This window comes from Anopheles stephensi, chromosome 3 (genome assembly GCF_013141755.1).
Source record: "Anopheles stephensi strain Indian chromosome 3, UCI_ANSTEP_V1.0, whole genome shotgun sequence".
Taxonomy (NCBI): domain Eukaryota; kingdom Metazoa; phylum Arthropoda; class Insecta; order Diptera; family Culicidae; genus Anopheles; species Anopheles stephensi.
The window spans coordinates 75,742,361-75,767,281 of NC_050203.1; the positions used below are offsets into that span (position 1 = coordinate 75,742,361).

At 44.2% G+C, this 24,921-nt stretch overlaps 1 protein-coding gene across 9 annotated transcripts in view; it reads right to left on the reverse strand.

The window, feature by feature from the left end:
- The window catches only part of LOC118510785 (protein sickie), a 292,680-nt gene that overhangs the window by 182,677 nt on the left and 85,082 nt on the right, over nt 1-24,921 (reverse strand). Inside the window, exon 1 of one of the 9 annotated variants that reach the window (XM_036053075.1) lies at nt 1,684-2,008. The exons of the other annotated variants lie outside the window; for them this stretch is intronic. Coding sequence (XP_035908968.1) covers nt 1,684-1,752 — 69 coding nt within the window. The 5' untranslated portion in view covers nt 1,753-2,008. Of the gene's footprint in view, nt 1-1,683; nt 2,009-24,921 lie in introns of those variants that run through there. 9 annotated transcript variants of the gene reach the window in all.

Below are 24,921 nucleotides of genomic sequence, written 5' to 3' on the forward strand. Positions count from 1 at the left end.
TTTTCGCCACCTTGCTGCTGCTGCTGTTTTCTTCCGCACACAAAGAGAGGAAAGCACTGGAACGATCTATGCTAAGCATGTGTGCGGAGGGATTTTTGCTCCGCGACGCTCGTGCATGGTTTAGGATTAATCAGCTGTAAATGACGCTGGGGAAACATATTTTTTCGGCCAAAAAATAATTGCTTTTTTTCGTACATACCGTATGACGGCGGGGCTTTTAATGGGTTTTTTACTGGGAGAGTCACGGGATTTTGTAATGATTTTTTTTTTTTGGTTTCGTTACATCATGGTCAGAAAAATTAAGGTTTTAAGGCTGACTAAGGCTCGCGGGACCACTCAAAGCCGGGAAGCCATACTTTAGTGGGTGAACCTTTCAAGAGCACGCATTAATTTAATGTCATCGTATAAAAGCGTGCTTAAAACAGTGTGACCATACTTGAAACCTCGTTAAACGTCCGTCGAAAATGAGCTACCAGCAGGAGGAAAACCATTTGGAGACCAAACACACACTCCACTCCACACGGAGCAACAAAAAAAGCCGAGGGTTTCCACGCGCTCGTGTTCATGGAAAATCGCACCTCGCGGATGGAGTTAGCGTTGGCACATCCTCGCATCCCGAGCACCCGCTAGCGTCCTCCCTAAAGGGTCCACTAACCGTGAAGACACCGTCCTAACGCGAGTTATTTATGGTCGTGGAGGTCGCTTTATTCATTTTTCTGACCTTTCTTCCACCGATTCCGGTTGGCTCTATTCCTAGTTGCCATCGCCGTCGCGTGTCTTTAAAGTCTGCACAAACTACACCACTTGGCACATGGTTCATATGAGCGAATATTAGCAGCGTGCTTGCACTTGTAGTACAGCAGTCTATTGGAGAACATATTTTTTCTCCATCACAAGAACAATATTTTCGTAGCCGACGAGTACTACACGACTGCTCCCGGGCAACTGAAAGAAGTGGAGAACGACCGAGACTGAGGAGTGCAAAAAAAAGAGCTGGAAAAAGGAGTTAAAACAGACGCAGAAAAACACTGCCAACATAATTAATTACCTCACGAGTCGTTTCTCTAACTTTTATGGATCGGATCTTTCCGAAACGTCAAAAACGCATCGCAAAGAGTTTTCCCCTCATTACGCTCATATCACGTGTGTTAGCTTCTAACTTTTCCCGACCGAATGATCGTGTTTTTTGCGTGTCCTCCGGAGGGCTTAGTCTGGCTGTCAGTGAGTGGTTTTTAGCTCACCACCTACCACCCTAGGCTAGTACTATATCCCAAGTCACTTCCGGTCGGTGAAGCTGTCGCCGCGTTCGAGCTGTGTGTATGTACTAAGGTCAGCCGTGGTTCGGTCGCTGTCTCGGAGGGTTATTTTAGGAAATTAAATTGTGAGTTTGTTTTGGCGAACGTCACACGCTGAAGTGTTGTTGGGTTAGGGATTTTTTTTATAGTCGTCTTAAGTGGATTAGTAGTTGAAGAACGCAATTTTGTGTTAGTTTTTGGGATTACATTTATTTGCCATTAGAGGTTAGTGCTTTTAGACAATTCATGCACTAAAAAGAGCTTAACAGACTGGTTTAATACAAAAATTGCATACATTTAGGCGCTTTTTTAAATTTTATCGAAAAATGCGCCCAAAAGTATGCAATCTGCATTACAAAGAGTCCTAATTGTAGCAAACCATTCTTACCTGCGATAGATTTTTCGTCACGGAAAGATCGTCGCATGATCCCTGACCACTAACACATCGGCCCAACATTATGCTGCTTGGTCTGTTAATCACAGCAAAAAACAATTGGAAACAAAAATGAACCCTCCCGAAGGGATCAACTCCTTTCAGAGCGACGTCCGACGTGTGTTGATGTTATCTCGGTAAATCAATTCGCACCCGAATTGAATCCGAAAATCACTTCCGCTCGATCGGACACTCCACTTGATTCATCAATCATTTTCATCACCCTCGGGTGGAACTAGGCTGGACACTGGACGCTTTCATTTCCTTCCTTTTCTCACGTACTCCTTTACACGACGCTTTCCTTTGATTCTTTCATAACCACACACACACACACACACACACTTAATGCTGCTTTTTCTTTTTAGAACACTCCACTTTTTGGCTTCACTAAGATGTTAATTGGCACCCATTTCACCCTGACAGTATCCCCACCACTCATCATAAGGCACCGTGTGGTGACTCCCCATGCACACCTAAACCACGGCACTTGAAACGCAAACAAATAAACAAATTAGAGGCTGTTCAGACCGGACCAAACCGGTGTGCAGGACGGCGCGGGAAAATAATGTGGTCAAACTATTGCTTACGAAGTACCGCATTCGCGTGTGAAGCCATAATCCATCATTTAAATCGCGGTTTTCCCACATGTACCAGGAACGCCTTGGCACAAAATAAACATTTCACTTTGTACCTTTTAGTGCAATTGATTCGAGGGAAAATTGTACTCGAGCGTGTGCTAAAAAAACCCGTGGAAAGCCGCAAGAGCGATTGAATTCTTTATTTCGTAAGTGGTAATTTGTTTCCAGTCTGTCGCATACTCATGCCCCGCGGAAGAATTGCCACCTGAACATGTGACTTTATTTGTCCACTACCCTGTATCTAGTATCATGAGGCCTAAAATGCTTAAAATAGTCCTCGAAAAATTAACCCTTCTCCCGGGAACTTGACACTGGCGCCTATATCGTACCTACTAACTGGACCCACACTGTCTTGCTACTCACAACAATCACAACATACTCGTCCCGGGTCCGACAGTCTAAGGTCCTACCAGACCAGCTTCGGTGAGTAGTAGTAGTGGCTACCAATCACACCGAAATGCACGGAAAATGGGTACGTTATTTATAGCGCGGTTTGTTTTTCCACGTTTCTTTGTTTATTTTCCATCCGTGCGGACGAAAGGGACCCGTGGTTACGAAAAGGGTTCAAAGGCATTCCCCGAGTATATTGGTGGCGTAGTTTCGTGAAACCGGGTACAAGGCTTGTCTCTCATCACTACCGCTACCGAAGTCTGGTGTGTCGTCTGCCTGGTCTGCCCGGCGTCTGCTGCGAGTCCGTGGTGTTGATGCATGACAAATGGATAATTGCGCTTTGACGAACTGTCAGTGTGGCGTACCGGCGGGATTTACACTGATTTCCGCGTTGTCACGCGCTCCACTCGAAAACGGGCCACCGGCGCAATAATAATATGCAATCAAAGAGAATTTAAACACGCTCGTCTGGATGGTGGCAACAACTGCGGCATCCCGCTAACCTTAACGCTTTGTAACCGCATTTCGGAAGTATTCGAATATCCGACGTGTTGCATCAAAAATTCTCACGTGGCACGAATTTGCCGTTGTGCATAATGAATGAGATTTTCGGGCCAAAGGTGTGATTCGACGATGCATTCATTAGCGGAGTGGACCCACAGATTTGGTGCTCAGGATATCCGGTCCACCAATATTCCACAATCAATGAACCCATTTCGTGGAACTTGAGTAGCTTGATGAGATTTCACAATACACCGAGAAATTATGAGCGAGAATTAAGCTTAGTGTTATAGGAGAGCTGCGGGACTTGTTTATTCTCAGAATGTTTTCCAACAACTTCGCAGAACTTTTGGAGTCTGCTGGAGGAGCGAACTTTCGACATGTTTACGCGATTTGTAGCAGCTTATGGAGCTCATTCATTAAAATGGAGCCATTTTACGTGGGTAAAACAGGAAGCAGCTTGCGTTCCGATACGCAAAGTTCCGCCCAAAAGGGTTGAGAAATAATGGACCAAATTGATTATCGACCAGAAAAAGGATCTCAGCTTCAAAGGCTACCCTAATGAGCCGAGCGTTGGTGGGTTAAATTAATAATAATAACCTAATTAGACACATTTCCTTCACAAGTATCCCTTTTCATTCATTTCTCGCTACCCATAAAGCAGTCATTCACACCTCCCTTTGAAAAACTATGAAAATATAAATGGGTTAGAGAAAACGGGCATACAAAACATGCACCCGACCGTACTAACCTAATTTCAATTCCATCGGGTCAACAGTTCATTAGACGGGGGCCCTCTTCCGGCTTTCCAGTTAACATGGGAAGAAAGCGGAAATTGAAACTACGGTAAACCTTTCCGAAAAAAAAAAACCTTTCAACAACATCATCATCGTCATGAGGGCGAGGCGTTGAAAAATTTAGTTACATTCCATCATCATCATCAAGTCCCTTCTGGGACTTGAACAGGAACCCTTCACGAAGTTGACTCCTTGCAGCACCAAAAGGACCCCTCGACCCGGATTCCGGAGCTCATCGATAAGCATCTTGATGTCCGATTCGTGGGCGCCTTCAGCTTGGCTGACATGACATCAGCTCAAGGTTTGCGTGGGTTCTTTCCCATTTTTTTCCCTCCTTTTTGCTTTGATTTAATTTCCAAACCTTTAACACACACTCTTCGGCTAAGGCATGGAACTTCCGCAAAAGGTCACGAAACTTGGTGCGTGTGAGAAGCCCACGAGCGGGAACCTCGGACAGTGACGGGCGAAGGACGTCCAAAAGCAACAAGGGGAACACGGAACCAGAGCAAGCGGGAGTTTTGTTTACATTTCGAGCCGCATTTCTTTATTTAGGATACACATCCGAATGTTGATGTTAAGGTTTTTCCCTCTGTTCTCTCTCGATTGTTTTGTTATTATCTTCCCGTATCCCTGGGTGGCTTCCCGGTGTTTGAAAACGCAATCGGAAATCGTACCAAACACAGGGCAGGCATACCTGGCAGGAAGAGAATTTATTTAGCCAGCCGAAGAAAAACTTCCAGTGCGCCAACCTCGCCATAAAGAATGCAAAGAAAAGCATCCCGAAAGTTAAAGAAAATATGAAAGAAAAATAGAAAACTCTCTCCCCCCGATGAAAAACTCTGATTGGTTTCCCGCACAATCGAGACGACACACAGGAACTGGGGATGTTCAAAGTTTGAATAAATAAATTCCACCCAGGGGCGCGTGTCTCAGGTTATCTCGACTGTATCTACAACCTTTTCCCCGTCTTTTTTCGATTTGGTTGTCCATTTGATGCCCCTTGTAGAGGGCAGATTTAGTCTCGTTCCATCAACATGAACTGGGCTGGCATAAATGTTTAATGGTTTGATGGCTAGAAGATGGGACAGGCCCCCGCAAGACAGGGCAGGTCCCTGGTAGACCATAACTTTTGAGCTGCTACACTCAATGCTTTTAAGGTGCGAATCAGATTGGTGGATTGCAATCGGATCAAACGAGCGAGAGTTCTCAAACAGGGCGTTTAGGGTACAAGATTTAAGATGCCCCACAGACACATGCCCCGAACTAGCATGCTACCCGTGTTGAATCGATTAAAGCGGGCAAGATTTACTGCTCACCTAACGCGTCCAATGTGTCGCACGGCGTTCTTTTCCGTTTTGGGGACTCGTTCTGTTGGATCTGTAGATCACTGCAGAAGATGGAGCATAATAAAGGGAAGGTCGTTTTTGGAGTTAGCTTGAGCGGATGACATTCGATTCTAGCGTAGCGCGGGGTGTCGCATAGTCGTCCAAGACTAATCCACTGCACTGTTAAATAGATGAATGTCAGTTATTCGATTCGGGCAGCCATTCATCGTGGCTGCAATGGGGCAACGATCGATCAAGTCGGAAAATGCCTTCCCATCTGCGCGTTTGGTGAGACCTTGTCTCGCTCCCTAATTGTTTGTAACACACTGTTTTGTTGGCTTAAAATCAGATTATCTCAAACTTCAAAAATTCGATCAAAGAGGATAGGTAAAAGGGGAAAAAGAAGCTGCTGCTGTGAAGTGAACAAGAAGATTAAACTTTAAATTCCAAATTAATTTTACAACATTGTATCTGCACCGTCATGCAATCGGCGAATGATTCAGTACGCTTCCTCTGTCAAGCCGGGCGTTGAATCACTTTAGGATGCGGAGGACTCGTCCGCCATTTCGCCCACCGGTTCGCGAAATCATAAAAGTGTGTGCTTCACGCTGCATCATCATCATCACGAGATGGAAATGAATTCTGCGAAATTCATAAGCCAATGCACGACGCCAACTCTTAATTGATTCACCTTTGCTAGGGTGCGATGCTGCGAACGCAAAAGAAGCATCGCAATGCCTCAAACCTGTTTCAAGCAAACGTTGAGCGTTTAAAGTACTGCTGCTGCACATTAAAGTCAGCGTGATATAAATAACTTAAAATTACGCACGAAATGTTCTTCTTTGCCTTCAAAATCAGAATTGGGAGACTGTTTTCAAGGTAACGCAATTTCCTCATCACTATTCACGTGCTCCAGATCGGGTAATAATTTATTGAATATATTGTGTGCATCGCGAAAACTGAACGCATTTAAATGCCTGCCCACCAGAAAGGGAACGAGCAGTTAAACTCAACTACGGTCGAGTGTAGCTCAAGATTGATGGAATGGAATTTAGGTCCTTGAACCTCTTGGGAGCTTGTTGGGAGTGAAGAAAGCGTGAGGGCGTGCTGCAAGTGTTGCAAATATGAAGTGCCCGCCTAGGAAATGCTTTGAATCGGTACCCAAAATGCAGGGTTACACTTTGGTCAATTAAATTTTGCAATTGCAATGAAATTTGAAAACAAAAAATACTTTCGATCGAAGGAAATCATGTGAAGCAAAACACAAATCTTATGTGTTATGTCTAGACCTTTTGTTCGTGATCTGTCACGTGAATCACATAAAGAAATACGCGTTGCATACTTTTAGGCGTTATGCAGGAAAACGGGTTTCCTAGGCATTTTGATGAGATAAATGACTTTCTGGTACAGTTGCTACTGTATTACTGCCAAAAAAGATGTTAATTGCTGCAATATCTACTTTTAGATACAGTTTCAGTGATTTGATTTTTCTTAAAAAATGTGATACATTTTTCAGGACTTTCTGAGCAATGTAACGTATCCGTGAGATCCTGCGATGGACGTTTCCTAAAATCAAGTCTATCGCTGAGTTCAATTGAGAATTTCTTAGACACCTATATGGCTTATAGGTTTTTTTTTATACAAACTCTGTTCAGCAGCTCAATTAAATCTCATTGAAGTGACATTGACGGCACGGAGTCCTTGTTAGAGTCTGATAATCACGTAGAGTTTTGTACAACCATGTCCATCTTGTCCGGGAAAATTGTACACGAAGTGGGCATCAATTAATCTATCTTTAAAACGTTAGCTCTGACCCCAAAATGCAAAAAACTCTCTGACCCACTACGATAAAAAACTAGACAGTAAAGTCCTGGTTTCCTCCTAAGCTCTGGTGAATCTGAAGGGTCCAACAACACTCTTGAGAGGAAGGAATCTTTCAAAAGTGATAAAAAGATGCAGGACTCCAAGTCTCACTATTTCCAATGTTTTAAGCATCTTCTTCTTCTTTGGTCCTCCAACTTCGAAATAACTTTAATGCTGGCGTTTAGACTTCAAGCTATGGCGTTTCCTAGCCTATCCTAGATGGTAATATGTTGTATGTTCATAAAGGATATAAGTTAACACATAGTTCAGTAGAACGCTTTTAAATAGAGTCATCGCATTAAAAACTTGAACATCAATGCTTGTTTCATTGCATCTTTTAGAGGACAATTTCTACAATATTAAACTAATCAACGTGACACAGTTCTCGACAGTTGGCGTAAGAGGAAGAAAAATACTTCCAGCCTCCTCTGAAGATCTCAATTTATCGACAAATCACTAGAGTTAAAGAATAAATTTTGCTACTTTAATAATAATATTGCAGCAAAGATCAAGATTATAATTATTATTACTTGAAGATCAATTTCGAAACGGGAAACCCCTGCAAGAATCTTCTCCCTAGCCAAGATACCCTACGCACAACAACCAATCACTCAAGTCGAGAAACGTTTCCTGTAAGACATTTTTTTCTCTATTCAGCAAAAATCAATTGCACCGCATTGGTTCTTTTTTTTGCAGCGATCAATCACTCTACACATTTCGACACAGTTGAACCAACATCAGAACGAGAACACACAGCTGTCAACGGAACTGTGATTCCACTTGCACTGTTTCCACTTCCCCATAAAGCACCCCACCGAACTTGGGTGCAATTTACAGCTTAATGAACTTCTCTTCGGTGACACGCATAAACAAATCTGCCACTTCCTTCCGGTGGAGACTCTCTTCTGCCAGCGGATTGTGTAAATCACTTTAAACCGAACACGCGAACGCACGAGGCACTGTCGGAGAGCAAAGATTTCCCACGCATTCTCACATTAAACAAGCTATTATTTTGCAACCCGAGAATAATAAACACCCCAAAACCACATCACAACACACCACTGCCTCGGTGCACAATTCCTTTTCAATCTTAGCGCTGGCACCAAATCATATCCCTGCACTTCGAGCGGTTCGTCACGATTTATTTCTCAATTCGTATCAACCAACGCAACTATTACACCACCATCGCAGGGGAACTATGCAAAATTATGCACTCACTAACACGACGGCAATACGCGGGGTCGTTGCATTCGTACCGCTGCATCCAGGAAACTATTTTTAAAGAAGCACCGGAATTAATTGCCTAATAAATTGCAAACCTTCCTCGGCGTGTGTTTTTGTTGGTACTAACGCTCACTCACTCACACACACAATCCGTGTACTTTCGTAATCGATTTTTGGGTAGAGCAAGCTGAAATGCACGTGCGTGTACGGTTCTGTGCGCGTTCTGGGCCCGTAATGATGGCGACCACTTCTTCCAAAACGGTCGAAGAACGACGCCAACCCGAACGGCAACGTACGCCCGTTCTAACGCCAACACGATCGATCTCTGAAGCCGCGAGTCGCGTGGACGCGTGCGCCATGCTCGCTATGCTTCTATGCACGGCACTGACTGCGCATGACATAAGCCGATCGTCGACTCCGAACCCTCGCACTACTAGGCCGACGCATTATGTGTGTGCACGGTGTTCATCATCGCGGGCCCAGGTTCTTGGTACCGTGGCGTGGCTGGTGTTCTTGAAGGTGCGTTCGCTGCATGCACACGCATCGAGCGGCTCAGTACAAACGGGAATCGCCCGACCGTACCACCAACTTATTTGGCAATGGTTCGAATGGGGAACCGTCACAGGAAACCCCCCCACACACACACACACTAAGCGCACACGATGACGCATAAATAACGGGTCGGTTGTTGCATTGCTTTGTCTTAGGGGGCTGCCGCTTCGATCGAGGTGTAGCTCGATCTCTCCCCACCGATTTTCCAAAAATGTCAAAGGCGGCTTTAGAACCACGCACTGCAACAACCGAAAAAACCGAACCTAGACGAGTTCCGCAGTTGTAGAACGCGAGTGACCTTCCAACGCAACGATTCTTGCCGATGCGTCCCCAAATATCTACGTACGCCCGTTACGGATGTTTACGTAACGATTGCCAGCTGTTGTGGTGGCTCTAGCTTTCCTAACCCATCTTTTGTGTCCACATTATCGACTGGAAATCTTCGCTCCAGATGGTTGGTGGTAAGGTCTTCACCGTTCTCCCCAGCTTGGGAAAGGAAAAAACATCATTCTCTGTAATTTTGGACATAAATCTGTCGTCACGGAATCGTTGGTTCGTGTAGCAAACAAAAATTGAAATGTTAAAACCGAACACGCGCGTGTGTACACCTGATATGATTGTTACTTTGGGGCAAGAAATTTATGGCACAGAATATCAACACAATTGGACCGAATGGATTTGTTAACATAATGGATGAATTTTACGCTGTTTTGGGAAGATAACACAAGATTTGTTTAAGATGCAGGCATCCATAAGGAAGGCTATCTTTTCAGTTCTTCATACATAAAAAATGTTGTTCAAATCCTATCTAGACCGCCTCCCCGCATGCAGGACTGGCTCACCAGCTACGGGTAAAATAAAGTCACCGAAAGCCAGAAATGGTATGCCGACCTCTTTCCAAGTTGTTGTGCCAAAGAAGCAGAAGGTCTATAGGCCTTTAAATAGCTACAAATTGACTGCAGTAAGATGGTAGGACATTTGCCTTATCCATGATTTCAAATTCTATACCTTAGTACTTTTTTAGACGGAATACACATTAGAAGTTCTTTAAGACTTCTGGCAGTAGCTACTCTAGGTAAACTCAAACCTGGTGCTTTGTGAACAAGTCTCAAATAATTATTTGTAGCTTTAGCGTTTATTTATAAAAAAAAATTAAATAAATAAAATAGAATCTAATTTTAATACAGTCTGTTTAAGACAAAGCAAAAGATAACATAAGATCAGCTTAAGACCAGGGGTAGATCATATTGTAAGCAAACAAAGTGAGATGCTTAGGACCCCGTTCATTACGAGAATGTTATTTCCTCCTCTAAGCCAGGCTTTGCGGTCTTATAAATTTCGTTCATTTAGAGGATCTTTGAGAGGCGAATGAGGTCTCGAACACCGAAAACTTCTATAAATAATTGAAATAAAAGGATAGAAGACCCCAACTCTATGGCAGGAGTGAGGATCAAATCCTATCCAGATCTTTCATTCTGCTTAGGGACTTCTCCCTAAGGTCTCCCAAATCTCGGATCTCAGATCCTCGAAATGCTCAGATAGGAGCTATTTAAATATTTTATTCAAAAATTTTTGATGTAATATTCAAACTAACAAGTCCGCGATTTTCGAGCATCAGAGCCCAGAAATATAGTTTTGAGTAAGGCCCGAGTGTGTTTGGGCCTAGGAACGTTCCTAAGCTTAGTAAGAATTCCATATAGGCTAGTCATTATATTAAAGTCCTTTATCAATATCCTTGTTATTCAGTTTTAATTTACCCAAACATTTACATGAACATTAGTCGTCATTGTATTAGCTTTAGTTCCTTACACACATTCAGCTGATTACCAATGACATTAATTTTAAGGAAGTTTCTGATGTTTAAATCACAAAATAATTTTCTTCTTAATATTATAAGAACAGTATAGTATAGAACAATGGATCAGTTTGATGTAAGTCACGCCATAATGAAGTGAACACAATTCAAATATAGATCATCCACTACAGCAAATTAAATCAATAAATTGCGTATCAATCGCGCCAGTAACAACCAGTAATTCATTTGAATAATGTCTCATCGAAACATGACCGTTTCGATCGTCATGTCCAGCTGCCAAAAATGCGTTTTCTCCCGCGCATTATTTTCAATCAGTGGACAACTCTGCCGGTCGTTCGATTGAATAATTCATGCTCATAACTGACTCACGCCACACCGTTCCTTAGGGGTATCGGAATGGATCCATTGGTTGCTGATGTATTCTAAGCGTGTGTTGTTTTGCATATTTTTCGAACAGCACAGTTTCGAAGCGCACGATCAGGGGCGCACACGCCCTGTAATGGATATTATTTTTGCAGCTCATCAACGAGCTCGTATATTATGTTTTAGTCGATTACCATACGTGCAGCGGGGCTGACTTTAGAGGATCGATTCAATGGTATTCTAATTTGACACACCACATCGCAAACCGCCTATCAACGCTGCCTCGGCCAAGGCTTAGCTTCCGAACCGTTTTGCACCTTCCAAACAATTTTGTCCCTCGCGAAAACCCTCGCGATGGTATGAAATATTCGGCAGCTGCCAGGAATGTTCTCCGCTCTCCTCTTACCAATCCATCGCCCTTTCCTGGCCGGTATTGATTATGGGAACAAATTTTCATCAACCCTGCCGGAGCCCGGACGCCCCGGACGACACATGCTTCCGTATGTGCACGTACGCCAGACACAACCGCCATTAGCGCCGCCGGCTATAATAATACAACCATCAGCCACAGCATCGATCGATACCGGCACCGGGCTGGAGCGACCACATGCTCGCAGGACGAGGCTTTCGGAAGGGCTCGAAACGAGGAGGCAAAGCCCTAACCGAAAAAAAAATCACCCACCAACGGACATTGACACTGAAACCATTATCATTTAGCCTCGGTTTGCTCTTTTTAGGAAGGCGAAAAAAAACACACGGGCGTCCGATCCTGACAAATCCTCGATTCACCGGGCAAGGAAACGCTCCATTGGTTTCGACGCCAGGCCGGGTCTGCAAGCAACCTGAAGCAGCAGCCGTTGACCCAACCGCAACATAATTAGTGCACCCAGGCTGCATCGTTCGGAAAGGGTGGAATGCTTTTGTTTATGATGCAATCGCTGTTACATTCTTCCTGTTCGTCTCGCACACAGGCAAACACAGGCACAGGCTGGTCAGACGGCATGCATTTCCAATCGGGAAACAATTTGCATAATTTAATAACCTTTTTTTTTCGTGGAGCTTGCTGGTTCCATCTCTATAGCTTCCCGGTGGTAATCGACGAGCCCGATTTTGTCAGCTTGTGGTAAGTGTGCGTGCATTGTGCGGTGTATTATCATATTTTCATACATAATTTCTCCACTGTCCCACCGTCCGGTTTTCATCCTCTGTGGAATGGTTTCTTCGATAATAATAATAAAAGATTACAAGCGCGAAATGACGATGGTTGGTGCAGTAAATCTTTCGACTGCTTGAGGCGCACAGGTGTGAGGATGAACAATTTGTCTTGAATAAATAATAATAAATATGAAATATGCTGTGGTAAAGAATTTTATATGAGAAGAAGAGTTTCATTAACTAGCGTTTTTAAAGAGAAGAACAAACAATTAAAAGTTTTTTAACACTCATCGCATCTTTTATACGTTGATTATTGTTGCTAGCGCCTAGAAGTATGCAAATTATTGCAATCAATAGCTGTTTTGGGGCGGCCCGTTGGAGAAGGCAACAACGGTGCTGGTCTTCGCACGACAAGACCAGGGTTCAAATCCCATCCCGTTCTCCCGTAGTGCGGACAGACTATTGAGTTACAAGAAGTGGCTTCAATGATTGAAATATCAATGAGTCTAATATGCCAGAAATGGCAGTCATGACCTAAGAGGTTGTTAGGCCAAGACGAGAAAAAGAGAGTGGTTGGATGAAATTTGGAGCGAAATTTTATAGAAAAAAGAAAATGTGTGTACGAAAAACTTCAAAAATATCCTTAAATTTGCTTTAATATGAGATTGCATACATTCAGCTGATTTTATTTTTGCAAATTTTATTTTTGATTGATGAAAGTTAATTGTGATACACTGTGATGCAACTATTTTGAATAACTTTAGACCGCACATTGATGCCTATATCATTTTTTCCATACTGAACTCGAAACTCGAAGAAATACTAGCTAATTCAAGTACAATATTTTTTATTGTAGTTCTATTTTTTATTGAGACCCAAATAAAATAAAAGACATTTAAGCTTCAAAACGCTGACTTGAATATAAAATAAAAACATCTACTAAGTCCACCAATATATAAGAACAATTTTATATTTCTGATTGCATACTGTCAGGCGTCACAAGCCAAGGGAAAATTTAATCTGAATGTTTTCGTTTTTGAGTGTTATTAAACGTTAACATGAGTTTCTCAAAGAATTTTTAAGTAAAATTTTGCCGATAGAGCATCAAATAAGTTTTTTAACCTTAAAATGTCTTTAAAGTCCTGCAAATTTTCAATCCGCTTCGAAGCCACTTCTTGTAACTTGAAGTCCTGGTTCTAAACGCTAATTCAAACAATTAGACCACGTATTGCATTGATTAGCCCTTTAGCCCCCTTTGCGCCCTTCAACCTGCACACAGATGCAACACGTACCAGCCGAACGGGTGAAGTACAACATAATTTCCCTAATTGAATCATCGAGGAATGGTTGCGCAATTTGCCCGTCGTTCGCCTAGTCGGTCGTTCAGACACAAGTAGACGGTTAAAATCTACAAACAATTCACTATCGGCCACGCACCAGCCAGCACCGATTCGCCTCTGTACTTTGCGTGTAAATATTTGCAATTTCACTTTTCATCACCTCGGTGAAATGAAACGCATCCATAGCAAAAGCGCCGCCCGTTGCGGGAATCGCTTATGCGGATCAATATTTAAACGGATTGAGAACGGTACGGCGCCATTGTGCCGTGGTGTGGGGCAAAGGTCGATTGAAACAACATTGACACTTCCGTAAACAATTCAAAACCGGCGAAAAACCCATCGCATTGTTGTGACGGAGCGACAATCGCCGCTCGGTGTTGTTTGGATTCGGAAAATTACAATTTGATTAAAACAAATGATGACATTTATCATGTTCGAACACCTTGCACTCCATATATGCGTACACACACACACGAACGTCCACACACACATCTATGCCCAGTTTTCGTTCTCGGCTGACCACCGGAAACAGTCGCCACATGTTGACTTAGTCTGGCTTTGAGGTTGCTAGGTACACGGGCCGGCTGGAAGGAGGAGAATCAGGATTTCAATTCGGAAATGCAATTACTCATCGATCGGCTGGACAAAGGTCGTCCTGCTCTGTCGTCGATGTCAACAATTTCCCATCTTCCCGGGTTCCCCCACATCAAAAGCCCCATGTGTAGATTGCTGGACGTGACCTCCAACAGACTCGAAGCGGTCGAACCGTCTGACCACGTCCACGGAAAACAAACAAGTCAGATGCAAACGGCAGTGCTGATGTTCGCCGGAAAAGTGAAACCAGTTGCAGTTGCCCGGAAGCTTTACCGGTGCGTTGTGATTGAGCGCTGTTGGTCCGAAATTGCAATTGGTTTGTGCATTGGTTGTGCATTTGAGATGCGTATGCAAGAACACACAAAAACTGGAACAAGATATCACGAGTAGGAATTTGAGGGAAAAAAGCGGCTGTACAAATATTCCAGAGTTCTGGAAATGACTGAGCGTTCAATTTCAGTTGTACATGGTTTCATGCTTGTGCCGCAAGGCTCAACAACTTTAAATCGTTTGCCCGTTTAGCGGTCACTTCATCTGCATCGAGACCGCCTGAAGTTATGCTATTCGCATGTTAAAGTTACTCGCTTATCGTTGTGTTTTCAAAATAAAGATTTTAAACCCAATTTAAGGTGTAGATTTAATCTCATTAAAACTCCTGGTAAGCAGCGTTATAAATACAAAGGCAGGGATCCTTTTCATAACCGTTGCCAGATGAAAAACGCTCTCACCGTGCCCGAAAAACTGACAGCAGGAGTTAAACACAACGCCGTGGCAGGACATCGGTCAACCATATTATGGACGCGCAATGTCGACCACCGGATTTTCCACCTCGCAAATCACCGGGGATTACAATCCAAATCATCCGATTATCAGTTCGACCGGGTTTTCGTCCCTTTCCCCGAGTCAGACTGCACCAGAGAACAGCTCAGAACCAACGCACCGTTCATCGTTTCATCAGGAAACGAGGGACCAAACAGAACACAAGGAGGAGGGCCCACGGTCCCAAAAAGCGACACCAACGTTCCACGGTTGAGGAAGCTATTTTCGCTCCCAAACCGTGTTTGAGCCTTTGTTTGGATTGTGTCGCCCATCAGCTTTCAACCGTCTCCGGACCGATATTTGCATGCGACCATTTAAAAGTGTAATCTAGTCCATCTATTTCACGTCAATAGTGGATAAATGACTCGTTTTTCACGCGCCGTACCATGACGATCCGGCCAGACGTGTGGTGGACTAGCCGCTTTGTGTGCTACCGGACGGCGAATGTTCCGGGCAATTCTCCCGGGGGAATAATGTGATACAAGCAACACTTGCCGTGATGGTGAATAATTGGAAAGCTGCCACGTATTGAGGGATGAAGAAGAATAGCTGATTTTTTTTTATCACAACAGAACACATGAGCTGTTTTGAAGAGACAGTTGTGTATTAAGCGGGTCGATTTGTGTCGCAAGTTGCATACTTTAAGGCGCTTTATCTTTAAAACGGAATACTGTAGTGTCTGAACGTCTACTTTGCTCGATTCTTGTTTTTTGTGTATAATGTCAACTCTGAGGGTGGACTTCTCAGTGGGCAACCTGTCAAAAAATATTATTTTATTGGACAACCACCTAGATTAAATCTCTTCTGGCCACGAGTCAATGTGTGATCGAATTCTCGCAGAAGTCTTTTTTAAATATTTAACTTGTAATAAGATCTTCAAATTTTAGTTTTTACTATGTACTGTGTCTCAGCCTCTTAAAAAAATATGCTTAATAACAACAAATTTACCCTTAGCCCCTGAAGGTATGCAATACACATACCATGATAGTTATTTCTATTCGTTTTACCTGTTTTATCCATCATTACTGCAATTGGTACGAAGCGTTTCACCACAAACAGATATTCTTGTCATATTATACTCGAATAAACTGACTTCCCAACACAAAAACACCTTGCACAAAGCAAAAAAAGCTTTCCACTAAAACTTTGATCCAATTTGGTTGAGTTCACTAGCTCTCCAAACCCACATTGATGTTGCTTCGATCTGTGTCTGAGAGCCCATCCGCTGCCATCCGCTTCGTTACATCCACTGACAATTGTCTGGTCGGAAAATAGTCGAGATAGTTTTCTGGTGCACTCGTTCGAAAAGTACAATTTCTATACGGGTAAATAACGTTCCACCAGTCACTGGTGTGAAGGTAAAAGCCACCACAGCCGAACCACAGCCAGTGTAAACAGCTGGGAAGAAGCCATCGTGCGAGAAACCATGCAGAAACCACTCTCCCCCATTTCCAGAGCGATACAATGGACAGGAACGGAAACTTAGAACAGTTCCTTGCCTTTAGATAATGTACATCCCATTTCGGTCAGCGTCGTGTGTGACGATAGAGTTTCCCGGCTCACCATACTCACCATCGATACGCCGAACGTCGTCGTGTGTGACGATAGAGTTTCCCGGCTCACCATACTCACCATCGATACGCCGAACGTCGATGGATCCTTTTCCGAAACCAGCCAGAGTGTTTGTGTTTCGAGTGTACTTCTTATCAAGTGTTTGGGGCATGGAACGAACGCATTCTATCGGCAAACTCGACCAGAGCAACCGACAATAGTTTTGTTTCCGTTTCCGGCTCGTTGAGCGTCCGGTTTTGTTTGCGGTTTTTATTCGTCCAACGGTCTCCGGTGCATCACCAACACACAGACACACACACACACGTTGCACTTTCATTTGCAATCATCATTTGCCACCCGGGTCTGTAGATTGGACGATGTTTCTCGTTTGAAGTTTTGCACACGGCAACTCTTGAATGATTGCACATGAAGCAAAACAAGCCAGAAGAACGGGAACTAGTTTTTGCCGTGCGTGTGTACTTTATGATCGAATCGTCTCCTCGGTGTGGTTGAAAGGAATAGAACTTCCAGGCCTATTGCATACATTCGGGCGGTTTTTCGGAAAGAATGAAGAAGCCTCAATTATGGTTATTACTTTAGCATAATTGCAAAACTTTGTTGTACTTTAGCATAATTCCGAGACCAAACAAATCCGATTTAATCTCTTTATAAATAATTCGAATTCGAGAAACGGGGACGCTTGAAAACATATTCTTTCGCATTCGGTTGCCTGGCTCATCATAAAATCAACACGCTGCCAATAGCAGCCCACACTCAGCATAATCCGATCGCATCCGGACATCCGGAAAAACTTCAGTCCCACCGGCGTCGACCCGGTATATTGGTGCTTCCAATTTCTGGCATGCGTCCAAATCGTTTGCTGTGACGCTTCCTGACACAGGCACACACACCCAACAGGGAGCTCTTCGGTACGATCATTTCCGAAAGTGATTCGACATAGACCCGATGCTGACCACAATTTCCGGATGCATTTTAATGGAGAGTAGGGACAGAAACCTGGAAGCGCGTTGAGGTGGAGAAACCCTGTTGAGCCATCTGGAGGCATGTTTTCCAAACGTTCCTCCGGTTGCATTGTGCGGCTGGAATATTTATGCGTGAACCATAGCATAACATCGAGACGGGGCAACCTAGAGGGAATTATTCAACGCGTTTCGGTGCTGTTGTTTTAATGTTTTGTGTTTGTTTGTCTGTGGATCTGGTACCGTTTGGCTCTGCTAGAGCTCCCTGGAATGATGACGTTTAGCCGACGGACGTACCAAAGCTGGGCGAGTCAAAATAGTTCCCAATGTACGTACTCGTACTGTGTTCCAACAGTCCCCATAGAACTTCAAGGGTTTAACTCTTCTCAAGAGGCGGAAGAGTAAACTTCCAGCGAAAATCCACCGAGTGCCATTAGCCGGAACGAAGTTGCATAGTGAAAAGCCCCCGAAAAGCGAAAGCACGCTCCGTGCTCGTAAATTTTCAATCTGCTATCCATGTCCAGAATCTCGTCCCACCTCCGGTGCAAAAACTTCCAACATTCTAATCTTCCCCGGCGGTAAAAGGTCCAAATTCAGTTCCAGCACCGGTTCAATGGTCAGTGTCAAGTTTCAAAGTTTGCCCCGGGGTTTCCCGGTTCAGGTCCAGCCTTTGTCAGCATAAAATAAACATGTATTAATTAGTCGGACACGCACCGACTCCCTGACACGCTGGACAGCACACACACCTCCTAAAGGATGGGTCTCGATCCCTCGAAACGTGCTCACGAACCCATGTCAACGTGTCGTTCTTTTGGTGACTTTGACCTTCGGCCTTCTTCTGGCACTTTACGCTTCGCCGTTGGACGACAACTAGCATGGCTTCATCCCGATACTGGGTGGTTTGGAACATGGAACATTTCGCCCATGGGACTCTTGACTTGGGCCGGGAGAATCTTTACAGGCACCTGAACCGAGGGACGATTGACTTTCGAGGAGCAAAAAAGCCAAAGGTGGCCCACCTTTCACCAGAAACCGATTGTCATTAGCAGACGGTTTTTGGACGATGGAACGGCGGAACGGCATGGGTTTTGATAAATGAGCTGGGAAGTATCGGCGTGTTTCGGTTGATTAGCGCTCCGGCGAGCAGTGGTGCGGGTTGGCACACCGTGTGGGAGTGTTTTAATCAATTGCTTCATTAAGGGACCTTTCACTAGAAGTTTGCGAGAAGTGGAGCGGACTAAATTAAAGGAGAAAGTTATAATAACGACGCTTACTTTAATCCTTTACCGATGTAACTCCAAAAAGAAAGGAAATAGTTTTTATAATACGCCTAAAGTAAGGCAATTCTCAGCACAAAACCTATTTTCTATTTTTCATCCCTCCAAAAACGAGTCCAACGTCCAGAGTAAAGTCTGCAAACGGCAGATCGATTTCACTCTGCAAAAATCAATAAATAGACATCTTCGTGCCAGCAATGGCTTTATTTTGCTCTTTAGATCTCTTATCGTAGTACGCGAGTAATGCATCTTACGCTGTCCCATTGCCGTCGTTTCTGTCGACTTTTGGTCGAGCAATAAATGTCTGTAACAGGGTAGCAAAAGAAAGGAGAAACCCCGTAAAGCAGAACCAACCATCGCTTCACCATTTTGAGCAGTTTGATGGGGGCTCCTGGTCCTTGGAGAAGGAGAACGGATCCATCGTACGGATAGACAGACACGTCCGGTCGTTTCGCTTTTCTACTCGAATGGACTTTTGCTTTAGCGTAACATCATCCATTCGCAATAAGAAAAAATGGCAAAATTATTATTTCAACTTCAATTTTTCTGCTTCAGGTAATGGCGTCATGCATGCATGGGGTCTTGCTGCTAAAGTGAAATGAAAACATGCTGCTCATCTACGCACAAAAAGGGGGCAAAGGTGTGTAGCTGATCGGTTAAAGTTGTTCGGTTTGTGGTAAAACCCCGGCGTGATGTGCTTCGACAGTGAAGGTATCTGCCGTAACTCGAGCTCTACATGTGGTGTGGTGTAATGAAAAGAAAATATCTAACGCATCCCTTACTAGCTTCACGGTACGATCCAAACAAAGGACCAATCATGCGTTTTGTTGGATGTTGGATATTTCTTTATCAGACAACCGACGAAAGCGAAAGAAAAACAAAGCATCACCACACTCCTATCCCAGAATAGTTAGATAGATCATGAGTGTACCATGTTGTTGTGATGGCATTTTCATCAAATTTCCTTCAAGCGCGCCACACGATATCATCACGACCCGAAAGTGTTGGTAACACAATATGGGCTTTCTCGTTTGTGAGGTTAGGAAGGGGAAGCAACAGCCAAAACTGCCCTCCAGAAGAAGAATTACCCAGAACGAGATCTACCACCAGAAGATGTGTCAATGTTTCTCCTAGGCGACCAAACGAGACGAGTCAAACTTAATTAGCCACCAACAAGATTTTGCTCTGGGGCGAGACAAAGAAAATGCATCAACAAGCCTCCCGCTGAACGGAAGGAAGCTCCATGATTGGCATTGGATTACACTCACTCCCACTGGAAGAAGTCTTGATTTTACTTCCGGCCATTCTGGACATCTGTTGACTTGACCCAAAGCAGGTCAAACGATGTCGTTCCGAGAACTGTTCCTTGTGTCAGAATAACGTTTGTGCCTGGAGGAAATAACAGCTAATCTTACTTGAAGTCAAACGCTGCAAATCTAGGATACAAGATGCTTCCGTTTGCGAATCCCGGCTGGAATGTCCTGCCATCGTTTTTCTGCTTACCTGTGAAAATAAAAGCAGAAAAAAAGAAATATTCATTAGTCATCAATTCAGAATAGAGGGGGGAGAAGTAAACGATGGGACAGATTCGATAACTTCCAGCCTGTTTTGTAGGTAATTGATTCTGTGGGCTTTAATGGAGCTCCGATTGCGGATTTCCACTAATTAATTAATTGATTTGTGTGATTGATCCGCCAGTAATCAGGTGCTTAATGTACAAAAGCGATACAAAAGGAGGTGCTATTTAGATCGCAATGAACCTCGATGAGGGAAGATAATGGGAATTGGAGCTTAAATTATAATAACCAGATTTTTACGTTCCAGTTAACAACCTGTATCAAAAAAAGGGTTGAATTTTCGAAGTATGGACCTGTGAGACTGATTTTGTACTGAAAATTGCATACCTTTAGGCGTTTTTTCATTTTTATGTGATTAACAAAATAAAATATCAATCAAACGCTTTTTCAACATTAGTTTCAATGTCCTTTATCCCTGAGAACCTTCCCAGCTATTGATGAGCTTTGAAATTACCATATTTTAATTAAATTTTTCTCCTTCGAAGTTATATTACTACCGCTTATCCTTTCGCGTGTCAGCAGGAAGAAACGAATCCTTCCCGGGAGTATCCTTTCCTCACTCCGCTAGGCCAGATTGATGGATTGGATAGGGGGAAAAAATTTTCCCCGAGGTCAGGTAATTGATTTTCTATTCTTCTGTCTGTACATTTTCCCTTCCAGAACACGCACCCGTGATTTCCGGTTGATAGAGTGCGGGTCGTGCTGTTCCGGATATCCTTTCAGGGTGCGAGCACACACCAGTAACGCCTCCGAAGGTAGCCGTCTCGGTGTGAATAATGAATCATGGCACCCTTTTTTTTTTTTCGCTCCGCAGCGCTTCCCAAACTGATGGGTTAATGCTTTAAAGGTACTTCGAACCCCATTATGATGGTAATCAGCTCGACGCCATCGCCACAATCACTGATGACCTAGTTCTGGAGGTGCTGAAGGTGTTTAAGCTTTTCCACCAGTGGTTCACTATTTTAAAGTAGTCGGTGAAGGAAAAGCATGACTTCCTTTGCAAGTCCGCTAGGGAAGGTCTTGTCTTGTTATCCCTTTAGTGTGGCGTATGCGCCATTATGGAGACGCCTGGTGTGGCGTATCGAAAACGGAAGGTCAGACCGATTCGAACCATCCCTTTCCATCGAGTGTCAGTCAACCGGTCGGCAATGATCGGCCCCGTTTGTAATAGCAATAAAATTTACATTGGTTTCGATTACACGATAAGAAAGACTGCAACATCCGGCCGTGTTTTTGGGTCGAGCGGCGTCCTCAAACAGACAACATGGTTTTCCCCATTTCATGGAATATGCCGGGAAAAAGGGGACTATTTTTCCTCGCTTTATTTCATGCCCAGTTTTTCTATCTCACCCTAAGTACATGCTGCACAATGTTCATAAATGTCAAATCAGCATCAGATGCGCTAGTATTCCATTCCCTGGCTTGCAAAGGGGATCCTTCTACCACTCGCACGCTTCAATGATGATGAGGCCGGAAGCAGGGCCTCATACACTCCGGAAGCATTCCCTCGGATAATTTATTAAGGAGAATAATTACTTTTTTGGCATCATTATCTCGTCCTCACAGACTCTCCGGAAGATATCCCCCAAAGTGAAAGAAAGCCAAAACTCCTTACAGCTAAGAGCCGCTGTAAGAAGAAATAGACCTGCTCGAAGTACATTCCCTTTAATGAGTGGCTAATTTGACCACAGAAGCATAACCGTACGGTTGTGAGCTGATTGTGCAAAGGGAGAACGCGAGGGAAGAGAGAACGAAAGAGCGGAGGAAATTGTTTTCCAATGTCCCGCTGGGCTCGCATAAGAGACAAGAAACTGACAGAGGCAGAAGTCTCATTTGCATGATAATTGGATTTTCTCACCCACGAGCCTTTCGGGGGAATTCGTTCACCTGGAGCAGTACTGAGCAGAAAGGAAAATAAAAACACGCCCGATGACAAGTGATTTTGTAATTGTTTTGTTGAAGAGAGTGTGCTAGTTGGTTAATTAATCAAACAGCTTCTCAATGCTGCCGAAGATGGCTTACCAGGCAATCATTATCCTGAGAAGAATAACAATTGTATCTGAATATTATGAGTCACCGCAATAGCTAGAACTCAGTGTACAAAAACCTCAAAAAACGTGCTACCGTTCCCACAATTTCTACAATAAAATTTCTTTATCCTTGCTCCATTACGCCCTTAAACGACACAGTCCTTGTTTACGCCCCTAGTTGATCATTTTCAGCTCGAGCAAATATTTACGCTCATAGCCCCGGCAGCCAAACGCTAACGCTTAAGCGATATCGGTTCAGCACAATTGCTCAATTATAATTTATTCCTTCCCCCCAGCATGTCACCTTCAAATTCGTCCTCGCAAATATTGGACTCGTTCTGCCAAAAACTCTACCAACCCATGATATTCGACCCTTCGCTGTAACGAGAACGGTTCGGATGTAATGTTACACACTTTTACACTCTGCAACACTTTGCCTTCGCGGCTCCCACCCACCGCCTGTGATGTGTGCCGGTAAGTGACTTCATTAGTAGAGTACAGCCTCCCATTTACGCGTGCCCGAGCTATCGACGGACGCGTTCGGCGCGTTGCCTTGCCAGGCTGGCATTTTATGCAAAAATAAACATCGCTCCGGTACGGACTCTCGGTACAGACCGTTCGAAAGGTAGTCTAATGCAAACAGAGAGAATTCCATACCCAACGTGTGCGTTCCTCACGGGATTCTAGTATCCCTTATCCACACCGGCTCCACACAACGCACGGGTTAAATATTTAATGAATTCCAGGATGGTGTGTGCCTGTACGAGAATGTAACCCGACCCCTTCGACCCTTGCTGCGGTGAGCTTGTGATCTGAGTTCTTCGCAAACAAAACCCTTCACAGCAAAACACTCGGGTGATTGTGGTTTTGATCCTGAGAATATCCGGATCCGGGAGCTCAGTGACTCAGACTCTTTCGTTCTTCTGTCATAATCATCTTGCAGGGCCCACCTCGACTCATAAATCAACCGAGGAAAGCCAATTTGCATCAGCTCATTTCACCGGCAATGGAATTGCTGTGAAGACCTGAAAGAAGTCTTCCTCGAGGAAGGCACACATCCGAGACAAAACTATTGCACCGGAAACCGGAGTGACAACATGGTTTGTCTGGAGCTGTGTAGTTAGATTTAAAATGCATTTGTATCCTATTTCCGTCCAGAAAGTCTGTGTCGCATAGGCAATGAGAGCCTGAGAGTACCTGAGTAGGAACCGGACATAAATCTCTCGTACACTCCAGTTCCAAACAAATTGACCCGTCTCTTTCCCCCACACAGGCAACGAAGTACAGAGCCTAGTATATGGATACCGTCCCGAGCTTTAGGAGTCACCCAGGAAGCTAGATTAGATTTGCCGTAGCTAATCTTCCGTTGGCACGAACTTCCGAATGGGCTTGTCCGGTATATTCGAATGCCACTAAATAATAGCCCTCGTGTTCCCAAAGCAACAAACACGTACAAGACTACTGGGCCGCACCGTCCAAGTGTCCAATGTCCCTGACGGAGGGCAGCCGGAATGTCAGTCGCTCATAAACTATCAAACCCTAGACCTCTCTCGAGCTACACTGCCTCCGTGATCAAATTCCACAGCAATTCTCTGTGTTAAATATCCATAAAATATTTATGGACATCACTCCGTACGCCCGTGGGGTTTTCCATATCTCCAAACCTTCACCGGGACGCGACCAGGATCCAGGAGTGTGATTTTATTTGTGCTTTAATCCGTGTGGTTTCCGCATACCGTCGGCACTGGAGAACATAATCATTTCACGAGCTGCATGCCACCGAAGCGCACGCCATTCATCATAATCCGAGCGAAACAATACGCCGTACATCGCCCAAATACATCCACCCACCGGGTGGACCGTTAAAACGGGAACCCATTTGTCAGGACGGGAGATGGCGAAACTAGTCGACTCATGATAGTGGTGATAATAAAATTCATATTAGGGAACCGTTTACGACGTTTGGGAGTGAAGTTGGTGCTTGGGAGCGGGCTGGGCAACCAGTATCTCGTCACCCCTTATTTTTACACCATTCCATCCACCGGGCGACCATTTTCCGGAAGTGCGATCGTAAAACGCTACAATACCCGCCCTTGGGAAGGGAGTTTTTCCATGCCGGATGTGCTCATGAAAGTACTTTTCACTTTCCTTGGTTTCGGGGAGAAAAGAAAACCAGCGGTATCTTTGGCGTCGTGCCGAGGACGTACAGGCATTAACATTTCCTGAAATGTGAAAGGTTGGTGCGCCCTCAATTAGTGTAAGCATTTGCGATAAGGAAGCGGCAATTCCTGGGACTCCTGGCAGGCTCCCCAGTTTTGTGCAACGATATCCGTTTGATTGCTGTGCTGTAAAATACTTATCATGTGGTTGAAGTTGTAAAAGGACGACGATGGAACGGCCA